The 21294-nt window shown below is 48.4% G+C and overlaps 11 protein-coding genes across 11 annotated transcripts; 7 read left to right on the top strand and 4 right to left on the bottom strand.

The window, feature by feature from the left end:
• Window positions 1-165: 165 nt before the first annotated feature.
• Window positions 166-1736, top strand: BKA55DRAFT_562269 (uncharacterized protein). Its single transcript, XM_046192259.1, has one exon. It carries the CDS (start codon window positions 469-471, stop codon window positions 1708-1710), a length of 1242 nt encoding a protein of 413 aa, XP_046051968.1. The 5' UTR covers window positions 166-468; the 3' UTR covers window positions 1711-1736.
• Window positions 1737-1748: 12 nt separating this feature from the next.
• BKA55DRAFT_562268 (fungal-specific transcription factor domain-containing protein) lies at window positions 1749-3728 on the bottom strand. The gene is made up of 2 exons (XM_046192258.1): window positions 3426-3728; window positions 1749-3376 (listed from the first exon to the last, which is right to left on the bottom strand). Exons 1-2 carry the CDS (start codon window positions 3683-3685, stop codon window positions 1828-1830), a joined length of 1809 nt encoding a protein of 602 aa, XP_046051967.1. The 5' UTR covers window positions 3686-3728; the 3' UTR covers window positions 1749-1827.
• Window positions 3729-3960: 232 nt separating this feature from the next.
• On the bottom strand, window positions 3961-5414 carry BKA55DRAFT_562266 (Alpha/Beta hydrolase protein). The gene has a single exon (XM_046192257.1). The coding sequence runs from the start codon at window positions 5116-5118 to the stop codon at window positions 4072-4074; it is 1047 nt and encodes a 348-aa protein (XP_046051966.1). The 5' UTR covers window positions 5119-5414; the 3' UTR covers window positions 3961-4071.
• Window positions 5415-5419: 5 nt separating this feature from the next.
• On the top strand, window positions 5420-7388 carry BKA55DRAFT_610246 (uncharacterized protein). The gene is made up of 2 exons (XM_046196645.1): window positions 5420-5716; window positions 5772-7388. The coding sequence occupies exons 1-2, from the start codon at window positions 5639-5641 to the stop codon at window positions 6906-6908; spliced, it is 1215 nt and encodes a 404-aa protein (XP_046051965.1). The 5' UTR covers window positions 5420-5638; the 3' UTR covers window positions 6909-7388.
• Window positions 7389-7762: 374 nt separating this feature from the next.
• Window positions 7763-8824, top strand: BKA55DRAFT_687552 (uncharacterized protein; the record flags this gene model as incomplete). Its single annotated transcript, XM_046199082.1, has 1 exon — window positions 7763-8824. One exon carries the CDS (start codon window positions 7763-7765, stop codon window positions 8822-8824), a length of 1062 nt encoding a protein of 353 aa, XP_046051964.1.
• Window positions 8825-9595: 771 nt separating this feature from the next.
• Window positions 9596-10845, top strand: BKA55DRAFT_562262 (cytochrome P450). The gene has a single exon (XM_046192256.1). It carries the CDS (start codon window positions 9883-9885, stop codon window positions 10831-10833), a length of 951 nt encoding a protein of 316 aa, XP_046051963.1. The 5' UTR covers window positions 9596-9882; the 3' UTR covers window positions 10834-10845.
• A 549-nt stretch (window positions 10846-11394) lies between these two features.
• BKA55DRAFT_506698 (uncharacterized protein) lies at window positions 11395-12686 on the top strand (the record flags this gene model as incomplete). The annotated part of the gene is made up of 2 exons (XM_046187285.1): window positions 11395-11788; window positions 11845-12686. The coding sequence occupies 2 exons, from the start codon at window positions 11395-11397 to the stop codon at window positions 12684-12686; spliced, it is 1236 nt and encodes a 411-aa protein (XP_046051962.1).
• Window positions 12687-13793: 1107 nt separating this feature from the next.
• BKA55DRAFT_592022 (cytochrome P450) lies at window positions 13794-15355 on the top strand (the record flags this gene model as incomplete). Its single annotated transcript, XM_046195332.1, has 2 exons — window positions 13794-13846; window positions 13915-15355. The coding sequence occupies 2 exons, from the start codon at window positions 13794-13796 to the stop codon at window positions 15353-15355; spliced, it is 1494 nt and encodes a 497-aa protein (XP_046051961.1).
• Window positions 15356-15674: 319 nt separating this feature from the next.
• BKA55DRAFT_673593 (major facilitator superfamily domain-containing protein) lies at window positions 15675-17246 on the bottom strand (the record flags this gene model as incomplete). The annotated part of the gene is made up of 2 exons (XM_046198036.1): window positions 17176-17246; window positions 15675-17123 (listed from the first exon to the last, which is right to left on the bottom strand). The coding sequence occupies exon 2, from the start codon at window positions 17112-17114 to the stop codon at window positions 15675-15677; it is 1440 nt and encodes a 479-aa protein (XP_046051960.1). The 5' UTR covers window positions 17115-17123; window positions 17176-17246.
• A 1008-nt stretch (window positions 17247-18254) lies between these two features.
• BKA55DRAFT_562259 (acyl-CoA N-acyltransferase) lies at window positions 18255-18965 on the top strand. The gene is made up of 2 exons (XM_046192255.1): window positions 18255-18446; window positions 18497-18965. Exons 1-2 carry the CDS (start codon window positions 18362-18364, stop codon window positions 18958-18960), a joined length of 549 nt encoding a protein of 182 aa, XP_046051959.1. The 5' UTR covers window positions 18255-18361; the 3' UTR covers window positions 18961-18965.
• Window positions 18966-19081: 116 nt separating this feature from the next.
• BKA55DRAFT_687546 (Cupredoxin) lies at window positions 19082-20883 on the bottom strand (the record flags this gene model as incomplete). The annotated part of the gene is made up of 3 exons (XM_046199081.1): window positions 19082-19236; window positions 19290-19937; window positions 19986-20883. The coding sequence occupies 3 exons, from the start codon at window positions 20881-20883 to the stop codon at window positions 19082-19084; spliced, it is 1701 nt and encodes a 566-aa protein (XP_046051958.1).
• Between the last annotated feature and the right edge of the window lie 411 nt (window positions 20884-21294).

Raw genomic sequence — 21294 nt, 5'->3', positions numbered from 1 at the left:
CCTAGTCTAGACTTCAAAAACCTGGGGAATGATGATACGTCGGTAAACTCTATCTAGATTGGGCTAGACTGCGATAAAGCTGCAACCGTCGGATCCTGATGGGCGGGACCAATGAAATCATGTGGATTACTTCCCCGCCCGTCGCTTCGAGGTCTCATGGATCATTTTTGGGTTCGTTGTGATGATAGCGGTCCGCGCGGTTTGAGATAGTGGTCTTTAGCCTCAGCCATCGAAGGGCGGAAAGTCTGGGGTTGGTATGATGTGAGACGAGAATAATGACACCACTCGAGCGCCGGACATAAGACTGCGATACATATAATTAGAACTTCAATGACAGTCTTCTGATCAACACGCTCAATCACATCTTACAAAGTACTTCATTGCATCTTGTGGCATCCCTCTGTATCACTCAGCCAAGCGGCTCAACTACAGGCTCAACCTATTCACACAAGTTCTTCATAACACAGCATGCCCGGACGAACAGAAACATCTCTCTCAATAGGCATCATCGGCTCCGGCCTTGGTGGTCTCTCCGCCGCTATTGCCCTCCGACGAGCTGGCCACCAAGTCACACTCTACGAACGCTACGACTTTGGTGGTGAAGTCGGTGCATCCCTATCAGTCGCCTCCAACGGCTCTCGCTTCCTAGAAGAATGGGACGTTGACATTCCTGCTGCCAAGCCAGTCATCTTGCGCAACCTCATCCGCCATGACTATTCTACTGGAGAAGTCCAAGGCACATATCCTTTGGGAGACTATCGCGAACGTTTTGGCACGGACTACAACAACTTTCATCGAATCGACTTGCATAATCACCTCAAGGACACTGCTTTGTCACAGAGTGGCAAAGGTCGACCTGCTGAGCTAATGACGTGGCACAAGGCTTCCAAGCTTGACACTGAAACTGGTCATATCACCTTTGAGCATGGCTCTGAGGCTACACATGATGCCATCATCTGCGCCGACGGTATTCGAAGCGTCATGCGTGAACAGCTTGGTGTCATTCCAAACTTCGTACCCAGCACCTCTTGCTGTTATCGCTGCATCATCTACGCTGATAAGCTACGTGAACTCGGCTTGGAGGAGTACATCAACAACGAGGCCATCGAGTTCTGGGGCGGCGACTCGAAGACCAAGATCGTTCTATCAGCATGCAGCGACAACAACGTTGTTTCATGCTACTGCTTTTACCCAGCTGAGAAGAATGATACCAAGGAAGATGGATGGAACATCTCCACCACTGGCGATGTCCTTGCTTCTACATTCCCTGGGCTGGACCCGAAGCTCATCAAGCTCTTCCTCAACGCCGAGGACATCAAGATGTGGCGTCTATACAACCACGATCCTTATCCCTACTGGACCAAAGGCCGATGCACACTGCTCGGGGACGCCGCGCATCCTATGATGCCTGACCAAAGTCAGGGCGCTTGCATGGCCATTGAAGACGCAGGCGCATTGGGTATCCTATTTTCAGAGAAGTACTCAGACTTGAGTGTTGAACAACGCCTCAAATTGTATGAAGCGGAGCGAAAGCCACGCGCCACGAGATTGCAAGAAGCAAGCAAGCGCGCGAGAGAGAACCTGAATGAAAGGATTGGTTGGTCGAGCAAGAACACGAAACCGGGGATGTTGACGATTGATGAGGTCTGTGCTTATGATATGCATGCTCATATCTCTGGGTTGGTCAACGATGCAGAGGTCTCGTCGTAGAGGAGAGTTGAAGCTTGCGTATAGCCTGTTTTAAAATAGTCCAATCATTCCATAGCATTTCGTTTAATTATTTCACAAGCACCTTTACTGTTGGTTCGCAATCTTATGCATGTATTATCAGTAGAGTGCTAAACCTCCCATCTCCTCATACCGAATCCTAGCCCAATTAACCATGGTCTCTGTCTCTCTTCTCTTCCAAACAGTTTCAACCAATTCACGACTCTGATGCACATATCCAAATCCACAGGTCCGCTCCATAATCATCAACCTATCTTGCACCACCATCCTCTGCTCAAGACAATTACATGCACCCCCTGCCATCACCAAAGGAAACAGTAAACAACTCTCGAGAGGACTACCATAACGGATCTTTTGCGCGGAGTCGAGGATGTGCTGGACACACTCGAATACCTTCTCGGTCAGAGAGTATCCTTCTGTGATTTGGTGAAGCCGAAGTCGGAGTGCCCATTCATATGCAGTCGTTGCATGGAGGACGTCGTCATTTGTTGGTGACAGAGATGCGACGGCACCTGCAAGTCCACCATAATCGTAAGCCCAGTTGTCCAGTCGGCCTTGAACCATTTCAGCCTCTTCGCGGAATAGCGCCTCTGAAGCCTCATCAACTCTTGTGCCTCTTTTGCTAGCCAAGTTGTTCACACGGTCGACCATATGGAACAGTTCCTTCGGTATTCCATAAACTGCTGCATCATCGTTGCTAGAATCTTCGGTTGGCTCAGGTGTAGTAGTCACAGTTTTGTCGTCGATCAGAGGAGGTTTGCAGGTGCTTGTGGTCGCTGCACTATCCAAGAAGCGTGCCAGCTTAACGAAGAACTTGAAGTGACCTGCCAGGTTACCGCTGGTTTGAGACTTGGCAGTTGAAAGCAGTCGCTTTGCTCCCTGAAGGTGAAGTTTCCATCCTGCTGAGGTACCATCGAACAGCTCAGACATGCACAGAAGCAGACAGGATACTAGCGCGACATCCACTGAGCCCCCATCGACGTGAGGGAGAAGGCCGGCCAATGACTGCGTTGCTTGACCTTTGTGGTATAATGCCCTGTCTCGCATATCCGGCTGAAGCTTCTGCCAATGGGTTGCACTCAAAGCGAGGACGCAATGCAGGATGAGCTGATTCGATACGGCCATCGGTACAAGATAACTGAGGTAAGGGTTGGAGGATGTATTCGGATGTCTTGACAGTACCGAAGCGACGATAGTGGAATAGTGATTCAGTAGGGCCTTGTCGTGAGGAGACGTCATGTCCGGTATCAGACTTGGCGTATACAGAGTGAGCGTCGTATTCGGCAGACTTTCAGGTGAGTCTTCAGCCACGGGAGGTGTTTCCGGGAGAATGTCCAACCAGCCCGAGTCAGTTGTCAAGTCCCAGGATAATTCTGGCAATGGCGCTACCATGTCAACGTCAGCGCCATCCACAGGGACAGCCGTTGACATTTGGCATAGCAAGTCAGCGATACTCAAGTCGACATTTGACTGTACTGAGCCTGGTGAAGGATTCGGGCTTGGCGATGTCTCTGATGATAAGTCGAGGACTTGTTCTGCGCTGAGCCATGACTCGTTGGTCCAGCTGTTGAGCCTTGGTCTACTTGCTCTCTCTGTCGGCCACGAACAGTCCAAGCAAAGCCTCCTGCAGTCGCCACAACTCGGTTTCCTGTTGTTTTGGTGAGACCAGCTTCAATTATGCGAACATGGAAGCTTACCGCTCGTCGCACTTCTTCTTACGCCGCTTGCAAGTCAGGCAGCCAGTCTGTACCCTGCGTATCTTCGCCTTTGGCTGCCCAAGCGAAATTCCATCGCCACCATCAAACCCAAAGTCTCCAGAAAACGAACCCGAATAGCCCTTCGGACGACAAGGTAGGCTCAGTCTACTACACCGATCGCACGGCACACCACCTTTACAGCGCTGTTTGATCTCAGCGCATCGTAAGCAGGTATTACTCGTTCGCTCGCGCGTCGCCATGGTTTGAGGTCAATGAGGAGGGGGAAAAGCTGGGGTAATGAGAGGGAGGAGGTATGGGTCACCCGGAATTACGAACCGGCTCCCTCGTTATCTTGATAGCGCGTGAGTGCTAGGCTGTTAACAGCTAGTCTGGTGATATGGTATCCGTCATATCAGGCGCTACAGTGGTATCAAGCGGGGTACATAGCGCTGTCGGGTATGGGGAGATAGGGCGCTAACAGTGAAGTCTTCAGCGACCGACCCTTGGTTTGAGCTGTCAGCTTTATGAGCATCACAGGGTCGTCAATACGGTACCCTTCCTTCTTTTATTGCTTTACAGAATCACGAAGTCAATATTTATAATGTCTTTCAACCATTTAGAAACGATTCCATAAGACTATCTAAAGCTACAGCCCATGTAAAGCGGTCCGAATAGCACCAGCAGTCTGCAGAATAAACTCCTTCGCCTGCCAAAGATCCTTATCCATATGCATAAACGGATGCGGTACGCCAGGAAACCTCTTCATCGTCACCTCATTCCCATGCTCAATCAACTTCATACCGTAAGCTTCACCCTCATCTCTCAATGGATCGGCACCCGCTGTGTAAATGACGGTGTTTGCGAGGTTGTTAAAGTTATCAGCCTTGAAGAGGTTGCCATAAATCGCGGGTATTTGCGCACGCTTCTTGGCGATCTCTTCGGGGGTTGAACCAAGGGAGCTCCATTTGAGCTTGTCAAACCAAGCTAGTCGGCCCCAATTGAGTGTAGGAGCATGTTCATTTTCTTGCATTGACTTGAATGGTGAATCTAATGCTGATGAATACTGACTCAAATCGTCAATTACTGGTGTTCCAACAGCGACAAGCTTGAGAGGAATGCCGGCATCGCGCGCCATGTGCGCCAAAGCAAGACTGATGAATCCACCGGCTGAGACTCCACCAACGGAGATTCTCTCTGGGTCAATGCTGAATCGCTCAGCGCCCTTTTCGTAGATGTACTTGAGAGCAGCGAAACTATCGGTAACACCACAGGGGAAGGCATTCTCGGGTACAAGGCGATATGCAACGTCAATGACAGCGACGCCAGCGACATTGCAGATATGCTTGCAAATATGACTCTCCGTATCAAGATCGCCCAGACCCCAACCGCCACCATGGTAGTCAATGTGCACTGGCCATGGACCAGCAGTATCTGGCTCATACACTCGAACATCTAAAGTGATGCCCTCATGCGTGACGATTTGGGTATCATATTGGCGCGCGACATCTGGTGCAGGGCCAGTGCCGTACGAGTAGAGAACTGAGTATTTCGATCGGAGGATGCCGAGATCAATTGGTTTGAGGGGAGTGTTGGCGACGTTGTCGTTGTAGAGCTTCTCGAAGACAGGGTCGAGTTTACCCTTCATTGAGGGATGAACGGGCTGGAGAGCCTCATGTTTGGTGTCTTGTGTCATTGTGATTGCTGTGGAGGGTAATCACTGATACTTGGAGTGAATAGGGTTGATGGTGAGATGAATCGAATGCGAGATCAATTGACTCTTGAATGAATCTATTCTCAACTCAATCGCTCCCAATTCCGGCGCATATCTCAACGTCAATTACCTTGCCGCAAAGATCATTAATTTCCGCGGTCCCCGCTATCTTGCAATGTCAATTCAAGTTAGTGTCGCGCGCAATTGTTGATGGTTTTCCGACGGTTACATAAGGGCGAGTTCCGACGGACCCCCTCACCACCTTACACTGGGACGAACTGAACCGCGCTGCTGGGACCCTTCACTGTAACCCAGATAAGCCCCGATAAGAGCTTCATGACGTGTGATGCCGTCGGAGTCAGTTCAACAGCAAAGCGACTCGAGAGCGCGCATTAATATTGTGAAAGAATAAACCGCAACGTTTCCCCTCGTTCAGAGGATCGGAACTATCCAAACCCAAACCATTGACCATTTCTTGTCTGAAACTCACGCCAAGATCACCATGTCCAAAGACCGTAAGCCAGTTCTCATAATCGGCGCTGGAGTCGTTGGTCTTGTCCTCGCCCATGGCCTCAAGAAGGTAATCCATCTCTCCCACCATTTCACCAATTGATTCACTGACATCGATCGTGAAGCTTGGAATTCCATTCCAGATTTACGAACGTGACAGCCACATCAGCTCCCGCGGCCAAGGCTGGGCCATAACACTCCATTGGGTGCTCCCATTCCTGAGAGAACTCTTATCAGAAGAAGCGTTCAAGGACGTCGAATCGGTGCAAGTCGACCCAGAAGCCGACCGCCAAGGGCTCGGAAAATTCGTGTTCATCAACCTCGAAACCCTCGAGCCAAAGTTCCTCATCCCGCCTGGCGATCGGCGACGTGTTAATAGAGAGAAGCTACGCAAGGTCTTGCTTAAGAGCGTGTCTGACCAGGTCAATTGGAATAAGCGACTTGCTTCAATTGAAGAGCGCAACGATGGCGTTGTCGCTACGTTCGAAGACGGATCCCGAGCTGAAGGTTCTCTCATCGTCGGTGTTGAGGGCAGCAACTCAAGAACAAGAAAGTTCTTAGCCCCAGAGTCATATCGGAATATTCGATTACCGGTACGATTTACTGGTGCTGCTCTGGATCTCACGCCGGAGCAGGTGAAGCCGCTCAAAGACATCGATCCTCTTCTATTTCAAGGCTGTCATCCTGAAACAGGGACGTTCTTCTGGTTCAGTATGCTAGAAACGCCACTCGTCAACGGCTCTGCGGGAACAGCTAATGAGCACTATCGCGTTCAAGTGATGATATCGTGGCCCATGAAGACACCAGACGACGAAGTTAAAGCCACTGACGCGGAGCGATTGGCATATATGAAGCAACGAGCGACAGAATTCAATCCCGTGCTGCGCGATACAGTGCAAAGGATTCCGGAAGGGTCTGAAGTCATTGAGATTGTCTTACAGGACTGGCCATGTCCACCTTGGGATAATCGCAATGGCAGGATCACTCTCGCGGGCGATGCTGCACATGCAATGACTATGTATCGTGGCGAAGCGGCAAATCATGGTATTCTCGATGCTTATCGGTTAACAAAGGCTTTGGAAGGAGCTTATCATAAGGGAAAAGGATTGAAAGAAGCTATTGATGAGTATGAGGCGGAATTGAGGGAGAGGACCAAGGTTGCTGTGTTGTTGAGTCGACAGGCCTGCTTGGATGCACATAATTGGGCCGGATTAAATGAAAACTCGGCCGTCTTAAAGAAGAGGGCGATTGTCGGAGTTTAGTCATCGTCAATAAAGGCATGAATTATAAAACATTGACTTCAAGGTAACATACGTGAGATGAGCTGTGGACCCAATCTTGTTAAATCAACACAGTTCTGCACAACGAGTGCCAGAACCCAGCTCCTGGAGTTTAATCTCCTAAACTAGCAACTCTTATTCTGTATGATCTTCTAATACTCAAAAGATGAGATAAAACTGTCTTTGTTTCTGTTTTTTGCATGTTTAATTCTGTGATTTTGGACTGTGTACAGGGTATGCTACGTTCAACCATCACGTAGTACAATTGACCTCTGGCCGATAGCTGTTATCGGGCGCTATCAGGTTGGCGATAACCATAAGATAAGACTGGATGAGATCCTTCGCAAACCGTCAACTGACCACGCCAGCGTTGGGTTAGAAGATGAAAACCGGAAGTACTTGAAGAGCTTAGCGCACCTTGAAGAATGCTATGTTCGCCTGTTTCCCTTCCACGGGTTGAAGCTGTAGTATCATAGATGCTAGAAAATCAGCCTGTGACGTCATTCCAACGCGAGAAGTATCAATCGGCTCTCGGACAAAATCGGCGCCGCTACCCGACTGTCACGAGAGCGGCGCGCTATCGGCGGGACCGTCGTTGATTTGGTAGACGCGCTCCGGCGCTGCAGCCGTCGCAAGTCAGGTATCATTGCGACGGCCATGAAGGCGCTAGACCAAAAGAAGCACAGCTAATAGACATCCCAGGAAAGCTGTCAGTAGAATAGACCTCTGTATGTTCCATTATGACGGCCTTGATAGTCTTTAAACGTTTCCAATCGTAACTTGAATCTGAATTTCAGCCTTACCTCCAACCATTCACTGGAGTTGAGACTGCCAAAATGCCTTCAGCATACCCCAAGCCCATTCTGCCCCCATCTCTTATCGCCGTCACTGGAGCCAATGGCTTCATAGCCCAACACTGTATTGCTCTCCTACTGTGTGAAGGATACAAGGTCTTGGGCACCGTCAGGTCTCAGACTAAAGTTGAGCAAGTCCTCGATTTACATGGCCGAGATCCCAATCTGTCGGTCAGAGTCGTCGAAGACATTACTTCTGTGGACTCATACATCTCAGCCTTTGGCTCCATTCGACCCGATGCCATCCTACATCTCGCTGCTCCCTTTCACTATGACACAACAGATCTGGAGAAAGACCTTATGATCCCTGCTGTCAAGGGATCAACTGCCATCCTCAACGCAGCGAATCAGCTGGGCGACGTCAAACGCATTGTGCATACAAACTCCTTCGCAGGCATTTACGATGCCTCAAAAGGACTGCAACCGGGAAAGATTTACACGGCGAAAGATTGGTCTCCACTGACGTACGAGGATGGCGTGAATGCACCAGCTGCAGCAGTTGCATACCGCGCCAGCAAGACTGTTGCTGAAAAGGTGGCGTGGAAATGGATGGAAGAGAACCAATCTGCACATTTTGATCTTGTAAGCTTGAACCCGGCTATGGTGTTTGGACCGTTTCTACAGGGCGCTGTGCCCAAGTCATCAGAACATCTCAACACTTCCAACCAAATCGTTTATGGCATCGTTTCAGCTGGAGAAGACGGTGAGATACCCGCTACTAAGGGCCCAGTCTGGGTTAGCGTGAAGGACGTTGCCCTCGCACATCTCAGAGCTATTCAGGTTCCTGAAGCTAGTGGTGAAAGATATCTTCTTGCGGCGGGAGTGTACTGTAATCAGGAGATCGCTGATGTTGCAAGAGAGGTTGCCGGGAAGAATAAGAATAAGGTCCCCAAAGGTACACCGGGGTCAAGGGAGGCTTCTACACATTTTGGTGTTGATGCAAGTGAAACTGAGAAGGCATTGGGAATCAAGTGGCAGAGCTTAGATGACATGCTGTCGGGTTTGCTGCCGCAGTTATTTGAGGTACAGACGAGGGATGAGTAGAACTTTCCATACTGCATAGGATGATAAGCACGCATAATTGAGAGTTGGTACTCGCTTCTTTGACCACTGAGATCATGCTTTGTTGTCCGCGGAATCAATTACTGTTCCTGGCCCACGATTGATGTCATGCCAGGGCACATCTTCCCCGCAACCCCGCGATCCCACTGTTTTCACCATTACCAAGAACGGAAATTTACTCCTCAAGCTGCCGCCTCAATTAGGAAGTGTTTCGCCGAAATGTGAATCCCGCGGGCATTTTATCTAACAATAGATATCAAATTCTGCTGAACATGGAGAACGAAGTGACAGTTCATTGGTGCACATCTTAGTTATGCATCGGTGTTGTCGCCGTACTATTTGACCCTCTGTGTTGAAAGCTCGAGATATAAGATCCGACTCCTCATGAATTCGAGATCGATCAACTCATCTTCATCGTGAATGCTATCGCAATCATGATTGGCTTTATTCTCCTTGGGGCCGGCCTTGCAGCCCTATTGATTCGTCTTTTCATCTACCCCGTCATCCTGTACTTCCTCGATCCTAAGGGACTCAGAAAGTACGCAAACTTCTCATGGCTTTCACCATTGACGGATCTGCGTCACTGCTATCTCAGTCACACGGGCACTCGATCCGAGACACTCGCTGCTGAGCATGATCGCCGTGGCCAGCACATTCTCAGAATCGGACCCAACGCATTGTCATTCAGCCATCCACAGGCCGTCCGAGACATTTACGGTCATCAGACAAAGTGCACGAAAGATCATAAGGAGACAGTCCTGGCCGGAACGCATCGCAACTTGTTCGATGTTGTTGACAAGGGCGATCATAGTAGAAAGCGAAGGCTTTTATCTGCTGCCTTTGCGACAAGGAACCTTGAGAAATGGGAGTTCAAAGTGCAGTATACCACTCAACGTCTGCTCGATGCTTTTGATCAACGATGCACGGGACCTCTCAAGCCAAACACTAATCCCGACCCTGAAGATCTCACAATTGACTTCAATCACTGGATCAATCTTTGGACCATCGAAGCAATCAACTACATCGCTCTCTCATCAAAGATGACTCTTCTCGAGACCGGTACCGATGAAGTCATTGCTGAAAAGCCCGACGGAACACTCTATCCCGCACGATACCGCCAAGCCCAGAACGCCGCAGCCATGGTCAAGTCAGTATTCGTCTGGGAGTATGAACTCTACCCATGGCTAGCCCGTATCTCGAAAGTTGTCCCCAACAAGTGGAAGAGCTACTGGGCCACCAGTGCACCATGGGGCGACATTTGCTACCACCAAGCTAAAGAAAGATTGAGGAGATATGAAGCTGGGGAGAAACTCGATGACTTCTTCTCATGTCTTATGGTTAATAAGAACGGCGTTCCTAATGAACTTGAGTGGGGAGAGATTGTTGCTGAAACCTCTGCTATCATTGATGGCGGAGCCGAGACTACAGCTATTGCCCTGACGCATATTCTTCAACTTTTGATCAGCCATCCCAAGCAGATGCAGAAGTTGAGGGAGGAAGTTGCTGCTGTTATGGATGAAGACGATATCATCGCGCCATTCGACAAAGTCAAAGACCTCCCATATCTCAAAGCCTGTCTTGATGAAGGCCTTCGCCTCATTCCTCCCGTCAGCTCAGGTCTTCCACGACGTACACCACCTGAAGGCGCAAAAATCATGGACACATGGATCCCAGGCGATACGTCGGTGTCAATGACTATCTGGAGTGCTCATCACAACGAGGATATTTATCCTGAGCCATATGTCTTCAAGCCAGAACGGTGGCTTAATCTGGAAGAACGTAAGAGAATGGAACCATTCTTCATCCCATTTTCAGCGGGCGCGAGAGGGTGTATCGGACGAAACATCTCGTATTTGGAGCAGCAGATTGTATTGGCTACTTTGGTGCATCGTTATGACTTTGCTATGCCGACTAAGGATTTTAAGGTTGAGAGGTTTGAGGCTTTCAACCTGATCATGGGAAAGCTGCCTATCAAGATTTGGCGACGATAGGTCTTTTTAAAGCAATATTTAGGGTCTTAATAACAAAATATTCTAAAGCCTTGCTTATGACATGGGAATGTTAGTTGGCAGCGTATCATGCGTCAGAGTAAGGACCGCATCTTTCCTCAACCCAATCATATCTCCAAACCGGTCATCATAGACCTGTAATATCTATAAACAGGCAATAAAGAAATGCTAGTCTCATATTGTTCCTTGCCATTGGTCACGCTCAGGAACGTAGCCTCGTATTGCCCAGACCAATCTTACATGGTGAGGCTGGGCGCTGACGGTTCCCATCACAAGTTCATTCTGCTTACTATGCATTATCCTAAAGCATTCCCAAGGGTAACATTTCTTACATATCTCATCTAAGCTTAACATCTTGTGACTTATAAAATTCTTCCATATCACGTCATTTTCTGTTTTCAGCAAACGACCCGAATTGATGTTGGCTAGAATTTGTTGGTATAAATTGCTACGTCTACCCACTGAATAGCAGGAGAGCAAGCTTTAAGCAAAGATTCCTTGCATAGTTCATTTCCGTGGCGTTTTAAATCACTATTTTTCAATATGGATAGTTCTTCGAAGACGGGCTTCATGCGTGCTGTCCAGTGGGAGGGCAACGTCCGTGACATGTCTGTCAACATCATCCCACGCCCTAAGCTCATCGAACCAGAAGATGCAGTCGTGCGTATCACCACTTCCGCTATCTGTGGTTCTGATCTTCATATATACCATGGTCTTTTCGGCACCGAAGAAAAATTTGGCGTCGGTCATGAGGCCGTTGGCATTGTCGAAGAAGTCGGCCCAGCCGTGGACTTCTTCAAACCCGGCGATCGAGTTCTCATTCTGGCCTTCGCCGAGGATGGAAACCTACTACCCAAGCCTTCAATGCTCGTGACGGATCAGCCTATTATTGGCCTTGGCCTTGGTGGAATGTTCCATGGCGATACTGGGCTACAAAGTGAGATCTCTTCCTTTGTTTACCTTTGTATTCATGCATCTGACATTTGTGGATAGCTGAGTATGCTCGTATTCCATGGGCTGATTCATCAATGGCAAAGCTCCCCGATAAGCTTGACGATAAGGAATGGCTGCCTCTCACAGATGCCTTCCCCACTGGCTGGACCGCTCTCAACTTCTCTGGCTTTGAAGCTGGCGATACTGTCGCTGTCTTCGGTGCTGGAGCTATTGGACTTATGACTGCATACAGTGCCATAATTCGCGGGGCCTCTCATGTCTATGTGATTGACCATGTTGCCTCGCGTCTCGCCAAAGCCGCTTCCATTGGTGCGCAGCCCATCAACTTTACCCGTGGAGGCAAGGCATCTGATCAGATCCTTGCTTTACGCCCTCAGGGAGTTACTCGAGCTATTGACGCCGTGGGTGAAGTCTGCCTCAATGATGATCTCAAGCCCCAGCAGGACTATATCCTTCGTGAAGCCGTCAAGATCACTACCTCTGGTGGCGGTGTTGGCATCATTGGAGTGCACATCACCGCATTGGTTAGCGAATTTGGCGGCAAAGGAATAGTTCATAAGCCTGACTTGAAGGCCGAGATCAAGTTTCCGGTAGCTGAGGCCTGGATCAAGGGAATTCGTATCCAAGGTGGGCTTGTGGACATCAAAGGGAACATCAAGGCTCTAGTAGAGCTTGTCAAAAGTGGACGGGCAAGGCCTGGTTTCATTTTCTCAAACGAGTATAGCTTGGAGGAGGCTCCAATCGCTTATAGACGATTCGAGCAGTGGGAAGAGACGAAGGTGACATTGAGGGGAGTTCGCAGGCCGAGTGACGATTCTGATGAACATATTCTTGAGATACGCAATGGCAGCAACGGAGCTCACAGCGCCAATGGTGCATAAAGAATGGCAAAGACATGGAATTCTTCGTGGACTGTCAATGGGAGGTAGCAGTAAGATAATGGGTTTTAGCTAAAGTATAGCTGATTGGAAATGTGAGTCATAAGATATACTCGGTCCCATTTCGCTAGAATGTGCCAACTGCAAACGAAAAGTTCTCAGCGTACTTCACGAAGGCGACATTGCATCAAACGCCGTAGGATGGCACTCACCTAACATGATCAATTGGTATAACTCAAGAAAGAATGAAATGGCCGTAATAGACGGAGGTCTACTTGCATGCTAGTCTGCCTAGACTCTTGATAGCGCATAGGAGAGCGAGACGAAAGCGTGGGGGACAAGGGATAGGTAATAACATCACAAATCTGTACCTCATTGGTGTCACTAGCCTCAGTTCGACCTTGGTGACATTTGCACCAATTGAAGAGCAATCTTCCCTCGATGATGAGACAACACGACCGTTTACGTTGCACAGATCTTAGTTTAGGTGCTTGGCCTAAAGCATAAAGGTATTGTAAAGATTACATCAGGCGTTCGTCCCTAAACGCATGCCATCCACCTCCAGCTGTGCGCATTCATGCCTAGATAACGATGACCTTCTTTTGATGTAGCAAAATTGCTACGGTCATTCTGTTCTTTGAGTAATGAGACTCTACGGAGCATGTTGGGATAAGAGACTTTGATCTCCCTGAAACGGCTCCCCAGTTGAATTCGCTGTACGGACATGAGGACGGAACCCGAACACTACGAGAACTAGCCTGGATTATCGTTGTAGGTCTTACAAGTGACTAACAAGAATACTAAGATGCCTGTGCAATGTATCACAATTGAGGGGAAGAGATGCCGAGTAATACGTTGGATGTTTGTTCATGTTATGCAAAATTGTTCGTGCAACAATCAGGGTCATACCGTGGTGCAGTGCGACATCATGCATCATTTTAATACTCCGAGAAAATGGTCTATGAATATCAGAGATATGGGATAAATAGACAGTAAAAGGTTATGAGTGAATGCTAAACCGAGTTAAATAGTCCTTGAGCAAGTGATTATTGCAGCTTGAGACCATTGTCCTTCTTTTTCATCCACCGCCATCAGGAAACGGGATATACAATGCCCTTCTCACTCCAACATACCCCATTCTATCGCGTCACCGTTCAGGCGCTGTGCATCACCCTCGCCGTTGCCTTCACCGTTCTGATATATATATATAGCTCGTGTATCCTCTCTATAGCGGCAGCCTTCGTCATGTCCCAGGTCCATGGTATTGCAAGATTTCCAACATTCCACTGAGTATATATGAAATCATATGCCGTCGAAACGACATTATTCTCGCCTTGCACAAGAAGTACGGGCCTGTGGTCAAAATTGCACCGGACGAGGTCTCAGTGGCTGATCTGGAAGCCACCAAACAGATCTATGGAACAAAGGATCGTTGGGCCAAGAGCGAATACTTTGACCACTTCATGGGGTACGGCAAGCGTTCTATATTTGCTACTATGCCCTATGGGGAACATCGAATGAATCGCAAGTATATATCGTCGTTCTATCAAGCAAAAGCTATATACAAGCTTCCCGAGATTGAGGAGCATGTCAAGTCTCGCTCTCTAGCTGTGCTGGACCAGGTACGGGACGGCCAAGATGTTGATTCTTTCAGCCTTACGTCATGGTACGCATTGGACAACATAACCTTCTTGGTTTTCGGACCCAATCACGCAACTCATTCGGTGGACCAGACATGCACCGAACGTGGGATCCTTGAGGGGTTAAAGTATCAACAGTTGACCGGCCCCTTTCGTTACAGGTGCCCTTGGCTGTACAACTATGCTCCTTATCTATTGCAGAGGGTTAGCTCTCGGTTCGAATATCTAGCAGCTGATGATGAATTCCCAACTTGGTGTGAGAAGAAGTTCCTTGCTACTCTCAAAGATCCCCAGTTAAATGAACCCCACTCTTTGGTACGTCATCTTTGTGAACTCAAAGAGGACGATGCAAACGATGGGTCTATCGATGTGCCTTACATGGCGGCAGAGGTCCTCGACAATATCGACGCTGTCGAAGCTACTATTGTAGTGACGGCGACATATCTCATTTGGAAACTCACTGAGGTTTTGAAATGGCAGCAAAAGATACGTCAAGACCTATCTGCCTTGCCGAAGCAAGATGATGGATCTCTGTCCATCACAGCCGTCGATACTCGGGCTCCGTCGCTTGAAGCGTGTCTCCGTGAGGTGTACCGAGTGCATCCATCTTCAAGTGGGACGAATGAGAGGGTAGTGCCTTTAGGAGGCCGCACACTGGTAGGAGTCTCTGTCACAGAGAATACCATTGTCACGTCTTCAGTTCTGGCATTGCACTATGATGAAGACGTCTACCCCGAGCCATGTAGCTTTCTTCCAGAAAGATGGCTTGATGGAAGTGAGGAGAAGCGCAAGACTCTTGATGCACAGTTGATTCCTTTTGGATATGGTGGCAGAATCTGTTTGGGAAAGGCTTTGGCTACTATGGAGCTCAAGATGCTTATAGGGAGTTTGTATCTTGAGCATGAGAGCCTAGCAACATTGGAGACCGATGCTGCGTCCATGAGGCAGTGTAGCACTCATGACGCGGTGCCGAGAGGATTGAGATGCGTAGTCAGGTTCAGAAGGATCAACGATAATGCAACGCTGGCATGAGAGTTACAGAATATTGACACCTGGCATGTTGTTTGGAAGTTACGGAAGTTACCTCCTTGAGAACTAAAGCTTATTTAAATTACAAAATGAACGTATATTGACCAAGAAGGCCTTGTTGAAGACGTATATTATGGTCAGTCGTCCCAATTCACTAGCAGTTCTGTTACGACCAAAGATCACGGAAGTCAGATGCCGCCACCCATGCCATGCGGATGATGAACGCTGTTTCTGTAATCTAAAACTAGCTGGAAAAAGGAAAATGTTGATTAATTAAAGATAGATGTTACGTAGCTGCGAACTCCTGTGATTCGCGCTTCCTTTAACCTCGGATGAGTCGCATCCGAGGAGGACATATCAATACAGCCAAAGACAACCCAATCAGTAATGAGATAACCCAGTTGAGGTACCCTCCCGGCATACTCTGATAATTACAAAAGGTATGAATCACAATGCCTATCGCTAAGACTATCACTCGTACAAGACACGAAGCCGCTTCTGCGACTCCATTGAGCAAGCAAAGCTTTCGAGGACTGGGCGATACTTCTTGCAAGCCAACGTGGACTGCCGTAACTATCATATAGATGCCAGGCCCCATGAATGTCATCACGCCCAAGACGACCCGAAAGATGAAGAAACCAGCTTCGCTACTAGGGCAAAGAAATGCGTTCATGATGATGAAACTCAAAAGGAAGAAAGGAAAAGGAACTGGGCCTGATGAGATAATGTTCTGTGTACCAAAAAGTCGGTACAACGCTGGGTATATCAAGAACAGCCAGCACGCCGCGGCAGCGCCCTGAAAGACCATGTACAGCGTGATTTCGTGACCCGGGAATTCCAGGCCGCCTTGTCTAATATCTGTGTAGAGCGCGAGAGCTGCCACAGCCGTGAAGGCAGATCCAAACAAGCTGATATGAACAAACGACGAAAGTGTGTTACTGACACCACGGGACCTGACCAGCTCACGGAGGAATGTCCAGGCTGGTAGCAGAGAGCTCGTAGAGGAAGGGTCGTTCGCGACTCCGTTGGCCTTTTCTTCGACATCCTCCACGAAGAGTGTAACTACAATGGCGCAAGTTGCACTCATGACACACATCGCGATTCCAGGAAGACAAAACGGATGTTGCTCAAACAAACTGACAGTTTTGAGGATGGTCGAGTATTGGCTCACATGGTTGATAAGAGCGTGATCAATCAGAAGTCCAAAGGCCATTCCAATATTTCCAGCAAAGGAAGACAAGCTGAATCCGCGAGTAGCCTCTGTTCCCGTCTGACATCGTTTTCCGATTATGGCGCTGATGACGACGTCGCCGCCTGATACAATTCCCATGAAGCATCGACAAAGCGCCATCTGCCAGAGCGACGAAGTAAATCCGAAGAGCAACGAACCGATAGTCGTGCCAAGAAGGATGCATATAAGCATGGTCTTGGCACCAAACCTATCTGCCAAGGTGCCCCAGAATATCGATGTCAAGGCTTGTCCCCCCAAGAAGAGTGATTCAAAGAAACCTGCGTGTAAGCCGATATCAGTCTCGCGTGGACTGCCATTGTACTGTACCATCTGGGCTACGTATGGGAAGATAGAGAAGTATGCCATCGTCACCATCAAACGCGCGTAGCACAGCAGGGGAATTTGTATCTTGGTTCGCAAGCTTGTCTTCGTGCCTCTGCGCCTCCTGTCATTTCTGAGAACCAGAGGAGGAAACTTGGTGTAAGACGTTGACCATCGATTGGTGGACAACAGGGGAGTCGCCGAGTTCATTTTTACCAACTGAGCTAGGTTAGCAAGTAGTGACCTTTACATCGATTAGATGTTAACATACGTTTGTGCAAGGGCGCTGGCCTCCCGCTCCGTTTGAGCAACGCGAGGAGCGAAAGAAAAATGAGTGATTTCTATAGTGAAGACCAAAGAAATAGCTTGGATATCGGCTAAGGAAAAAGGATCTAACAGCTTTTATGGTCCTGGAATGTCGTAAAATGATATCAAAGGTTTTTCATACAAAGTCTTGATATTGATTGGTTGCATTGGGCATAACACGGGTTTACAAAAGTCAAGTACCCGGTAAACCGAAGGTTGTAACTGAGCAGACGAATGGTCGAGACCCAGACGGCAAACTGCTTGAGACAAACAGAATGACATCACTGGCTAAGGAAGTTTTAAGCTTTTGACTACAAAGTATTCTAACGACTCACACAAAAGCCAAAATAGACAATTAAGAGGGATAGAAATGCGACCTGCCAAGGTAACTTTATCAGGTCTGTCGCCTAAGTTAGTTCCTGTAGCTAGGAACTCGCGATGTCTCGTCACAAGAACCAGGCTAGTGATTATGGTGCTTGAGAGTATACATGGAATAAGGTGTTATGTTTGATGGGTTGCCTTTATCTATGTTGCTCATACTGATAAGGTTTACCCAAACCATGTCAAGCCTGTTAATATATCAACCTTGATAAAGTCGTTCAGCCTCCGGAATCTAGTTTAATGTTTTTGGTGACAGGCTGGCGGCAGCCAGAATAAAGAAAGTCACACTGAACTTGCTCTTTGCATGAAAATACAGATTCAATTTGTTTCCATGGTTTAATGTTACTGGCCTTCTAATTCGGATTCATGGTTAGTCGCGGTTCAATTCTCTTCGATCCAAAGGGCAGCATTTTTCAGGGTTGTCATTGTCTTATAATGCCTTGTCAGTGCGTCTTGTACATAATACCGATGTCGGGCTTGTTTCTATCAATTAGTAATTCTGTCGCCGTGGACATCGTTGAGAACGCTAGCCACAGAATACTGTATTAAGTGGACAATCTGTGTGATGCTCGGATCCTTCAGTCATAAAGAGGATCTGAAAAGTCATCCGCTTGTCAAGCTGAGTCATTTAGCCCCGCAGGCAAAGCACCGTAAACTCCACCTGTCATGGATAGGGCGTGGAGCTACTGTCATGAGAAGATTAGTATAAAGAAGACGGAGTCCTAAAAAGTTTCAACGGTTTTACGATTCCAGATCTTCTCGTAATACCAATGACACTGAGTATCTCTGCCAACATTGAAGATTCGTTGTTCAATATGGCCCCCTCACCCGAAATCCGCCCAGCGTCCTCTGCAGGTATCTCGTGAAAAGACAACCTTTAATCCTTTTACTAAATCTCATTGTAGATATCCCTACTATCTTAAGCTTAACCCGTGCTGGCGCAGAGGAGCAAGCCCATGGAACCGTCGTCACTGCAACGGAAGAGCGCCTCGCGAAGACACTCCACTTGTCAGACATCAAGGACTCTCCCGAGTACCGTATCGGACATCCCATTGTGGCCTTCTCGCCAGATGGGAAGCCCGCTGGACTATTGATCTATTTCTTCAACTATACAACATGGGGAGCCGCTCCTGGAGTTTGCATGGAGGAGATTTATGTCGTCCCAGAATACCGACCTCACGGCTACGCGCTGAAGCTGGTCGAAGCTATGACATCAGCGGCTAAGGAAGCGGGTTGCGTAAAGATGGAATGGCTCTGCCTAAAGGATAACGCGAGGGCGCTGAGATTCTACGGGAAGCTTGGGGCTAAGCGAATGGAGGATTGGACGGTGCTGAAGGTTGATGAGGCTGGAATAGATCGTTTGCTATAGTGGCCATGGTTGGCGACGTCCACCAGTAATAAAAGTACATATAACCACAGAACAACAAGTAATATGCCTCCCAGTTTCAGTCAACAAGGAACGGTTCCATACAATGAAGATGATTATAGTATTAAACGCCAGAATCCTCCTGCTCAATCGATGACTCACTCTGGAAAGTACTCCAACCGTCGCAAACATCCGAAACATAGCTCGATGTAGAGATGTTGGCAATCTCACTTGCACGCTCGAGGAACTGCAACGCAAATCCCTCAGATGTATGCCAACCTACAGTTTCACGATGTCAGTAATGCTCCAAATCCAGTGCCTCCTTGACTTACCAATATGACAGTGGCATAACCAAACGCCCGGATTGTCAGTCTCCCAAGCCATGACCAGATATCCGTTAGCTGGTAGCATAGCCGTGTCTCGTCGAGGAGGGTTATCTGTGTTCAGGGTGATGGAAGACGAGTAAGTACCCGTTCCTTGAGCCAAGATGAAGAAGTCATGTCCGTGAAGATGAATGGGATGAGGGACAGCTAGAGTCGTCTCAATCACGAAGTAAACCCATTGGCTTGCCTCACTGAGTTCAATCACTGCATCATCAGTCTCAAAGTCCGTTGTATCATTGAGGACTTGAGCCAGTGTAGGGTTCGCCCAGTCTACCAGCATACTCGTGCTGTTGAGCATCCATTTGAACAGACCAGCTGTGTTCCTGCCGACTGTCGCAGTCTCAAGATCATTCCAGTTGGCATCTTCAACTGTCTTGGATATGTATGGTACAATGTTATCCGTCTCGTCATCGCAACCGTCCGTGTAGTCGTAGGCAGTAGTGGACGGCGTACTGGGGCTGTCTCCATAGTAGACAATGCCTTTAATGTTGTCGGTGGAGTCGTTATCGGAGCAGGCGGCTTGTGGGATGGCGCGCATCCAGAAATTATCGGCGACATCAGCTTGATCTGCGGTGACTACAATATCGTAGCGTTGGCCTATGGAGGTTAGTGAATTCCAAGAGGATGAATTAAGAACAGACTTACCCATGCCCAAGTCCAGAACCGTGGTTTGAAATGGCTCGATGGGGACAAGGTCTGCTGCGATCACAGTCAAGGTATGATTGTCAATCGAGAACTTCCAGTGAGTGTCAACTGCTGCATTGACAAGTCTCATACGGTAGGACGTGCCAGACTCAAAAGAGACATTGAACCGAGTGCCAGTCTGAGACGAGCTATCATCGTCCCCAAAGACGTTTGTGCCGTTGATGAGTCCGTTGTCCAAAGTTGGAGGTCCACTGGTCTCAGCTGAACTATACAGCTCATCAACGGTCTGATGGTCCCAATCATTGAGAAACACCATGCCAAGATCCTCATCGTAGTCTGCCGTGGCGGGTCCGTTGATGATGATACCGCCGAAGATGCCTTGCCACGCCTGCAGAGCCCAATGGGAGTGGTACCAAGTCGAGCCATACTGGGTAGCCTTCCAGGTATAAGTCACCGACTCCCCAACTGCAAGAGGACACTGGGTGATGGAAGAGACGCCGTCATACTGGTTTGTGTAGTTCTGACGAATACCATGCCAGTGCATGCTTGTACCATTCAGAGACGTACTGAGAGAATTGGTAACGTGAATGACAACAGTGTCACCCCAGTCAGCAAAAAGCGTAGGTCCGGGAATGCTACCATTGACAGCCATGGCCGAACGAGAGTAGCCATCAGGAGCAACAGTAACATCTGTCAGCTCTAGCCAGTACTCACGAGTAACGCCGGTATCTACAGCTTCAGTGCTGTAGTCCGTGTCAATGGAGTAGTCGCACCACTCTGAGCGAGTAGAAGCAGTGTTTCCGCTACAAGAGCGGCGGTTCAGCTGGTGAAGAGGGCTTCGAGCGTAAACTTGGCTGAGGCAGAGAATGCCAGCCGGGAGAAATTGCAAGAGCTTCATTTCTACCGACACTAGCTGAATCTCAACCAAGGACTTCAGAGACACAGAATGGTGATGATAAAGAAGATATCAATGAATTTCGAATGGTTTGATTTGTTTTTGGCTTTTGCTATTCTCCTACAGGCTGTTCTTAAATACTTCAATCCAAACCTCGAGTTGTCCGTTTAGGAAGCTCACAAGCCCATCGTAAAAGAGACCTATCATTTTGTGAACTAATATCTCGTATAACGAACTCCTAGTATTGAAACGAGTCGTCGTCACTCTGGGGAATGAAGCCACTGGGCGTTTCACAAGTGCCGGGACGATCACGGAAGATTACAGCCCCCCGGCTACCCACATTCCGTAATATCCGCATAGACTTAAATAGAACTTTATAAGCAGAGGAGTCTTCCGAGTAGATGAGAAATGCCG

This window comes from Fusarium redolens (assembly GCF_020744475.1).
Source record: "Fusarium redolens strain MPI-CAGE-AT-0023 chromosome Unknown BKA55scaffold_5, whole genome shotgun sequence".
NCBI lineage: Eukaryota > Fungi > Ascomycota > Sordariomycetes > Hypocreales > Nectriaceae > Fusarium > Fusarium redolens.
The sequence above is the reverse complement of the archived record's forward strand: the minus strand, read 5'-3'. Positions and strand labels throughout refer to the sequence as shown.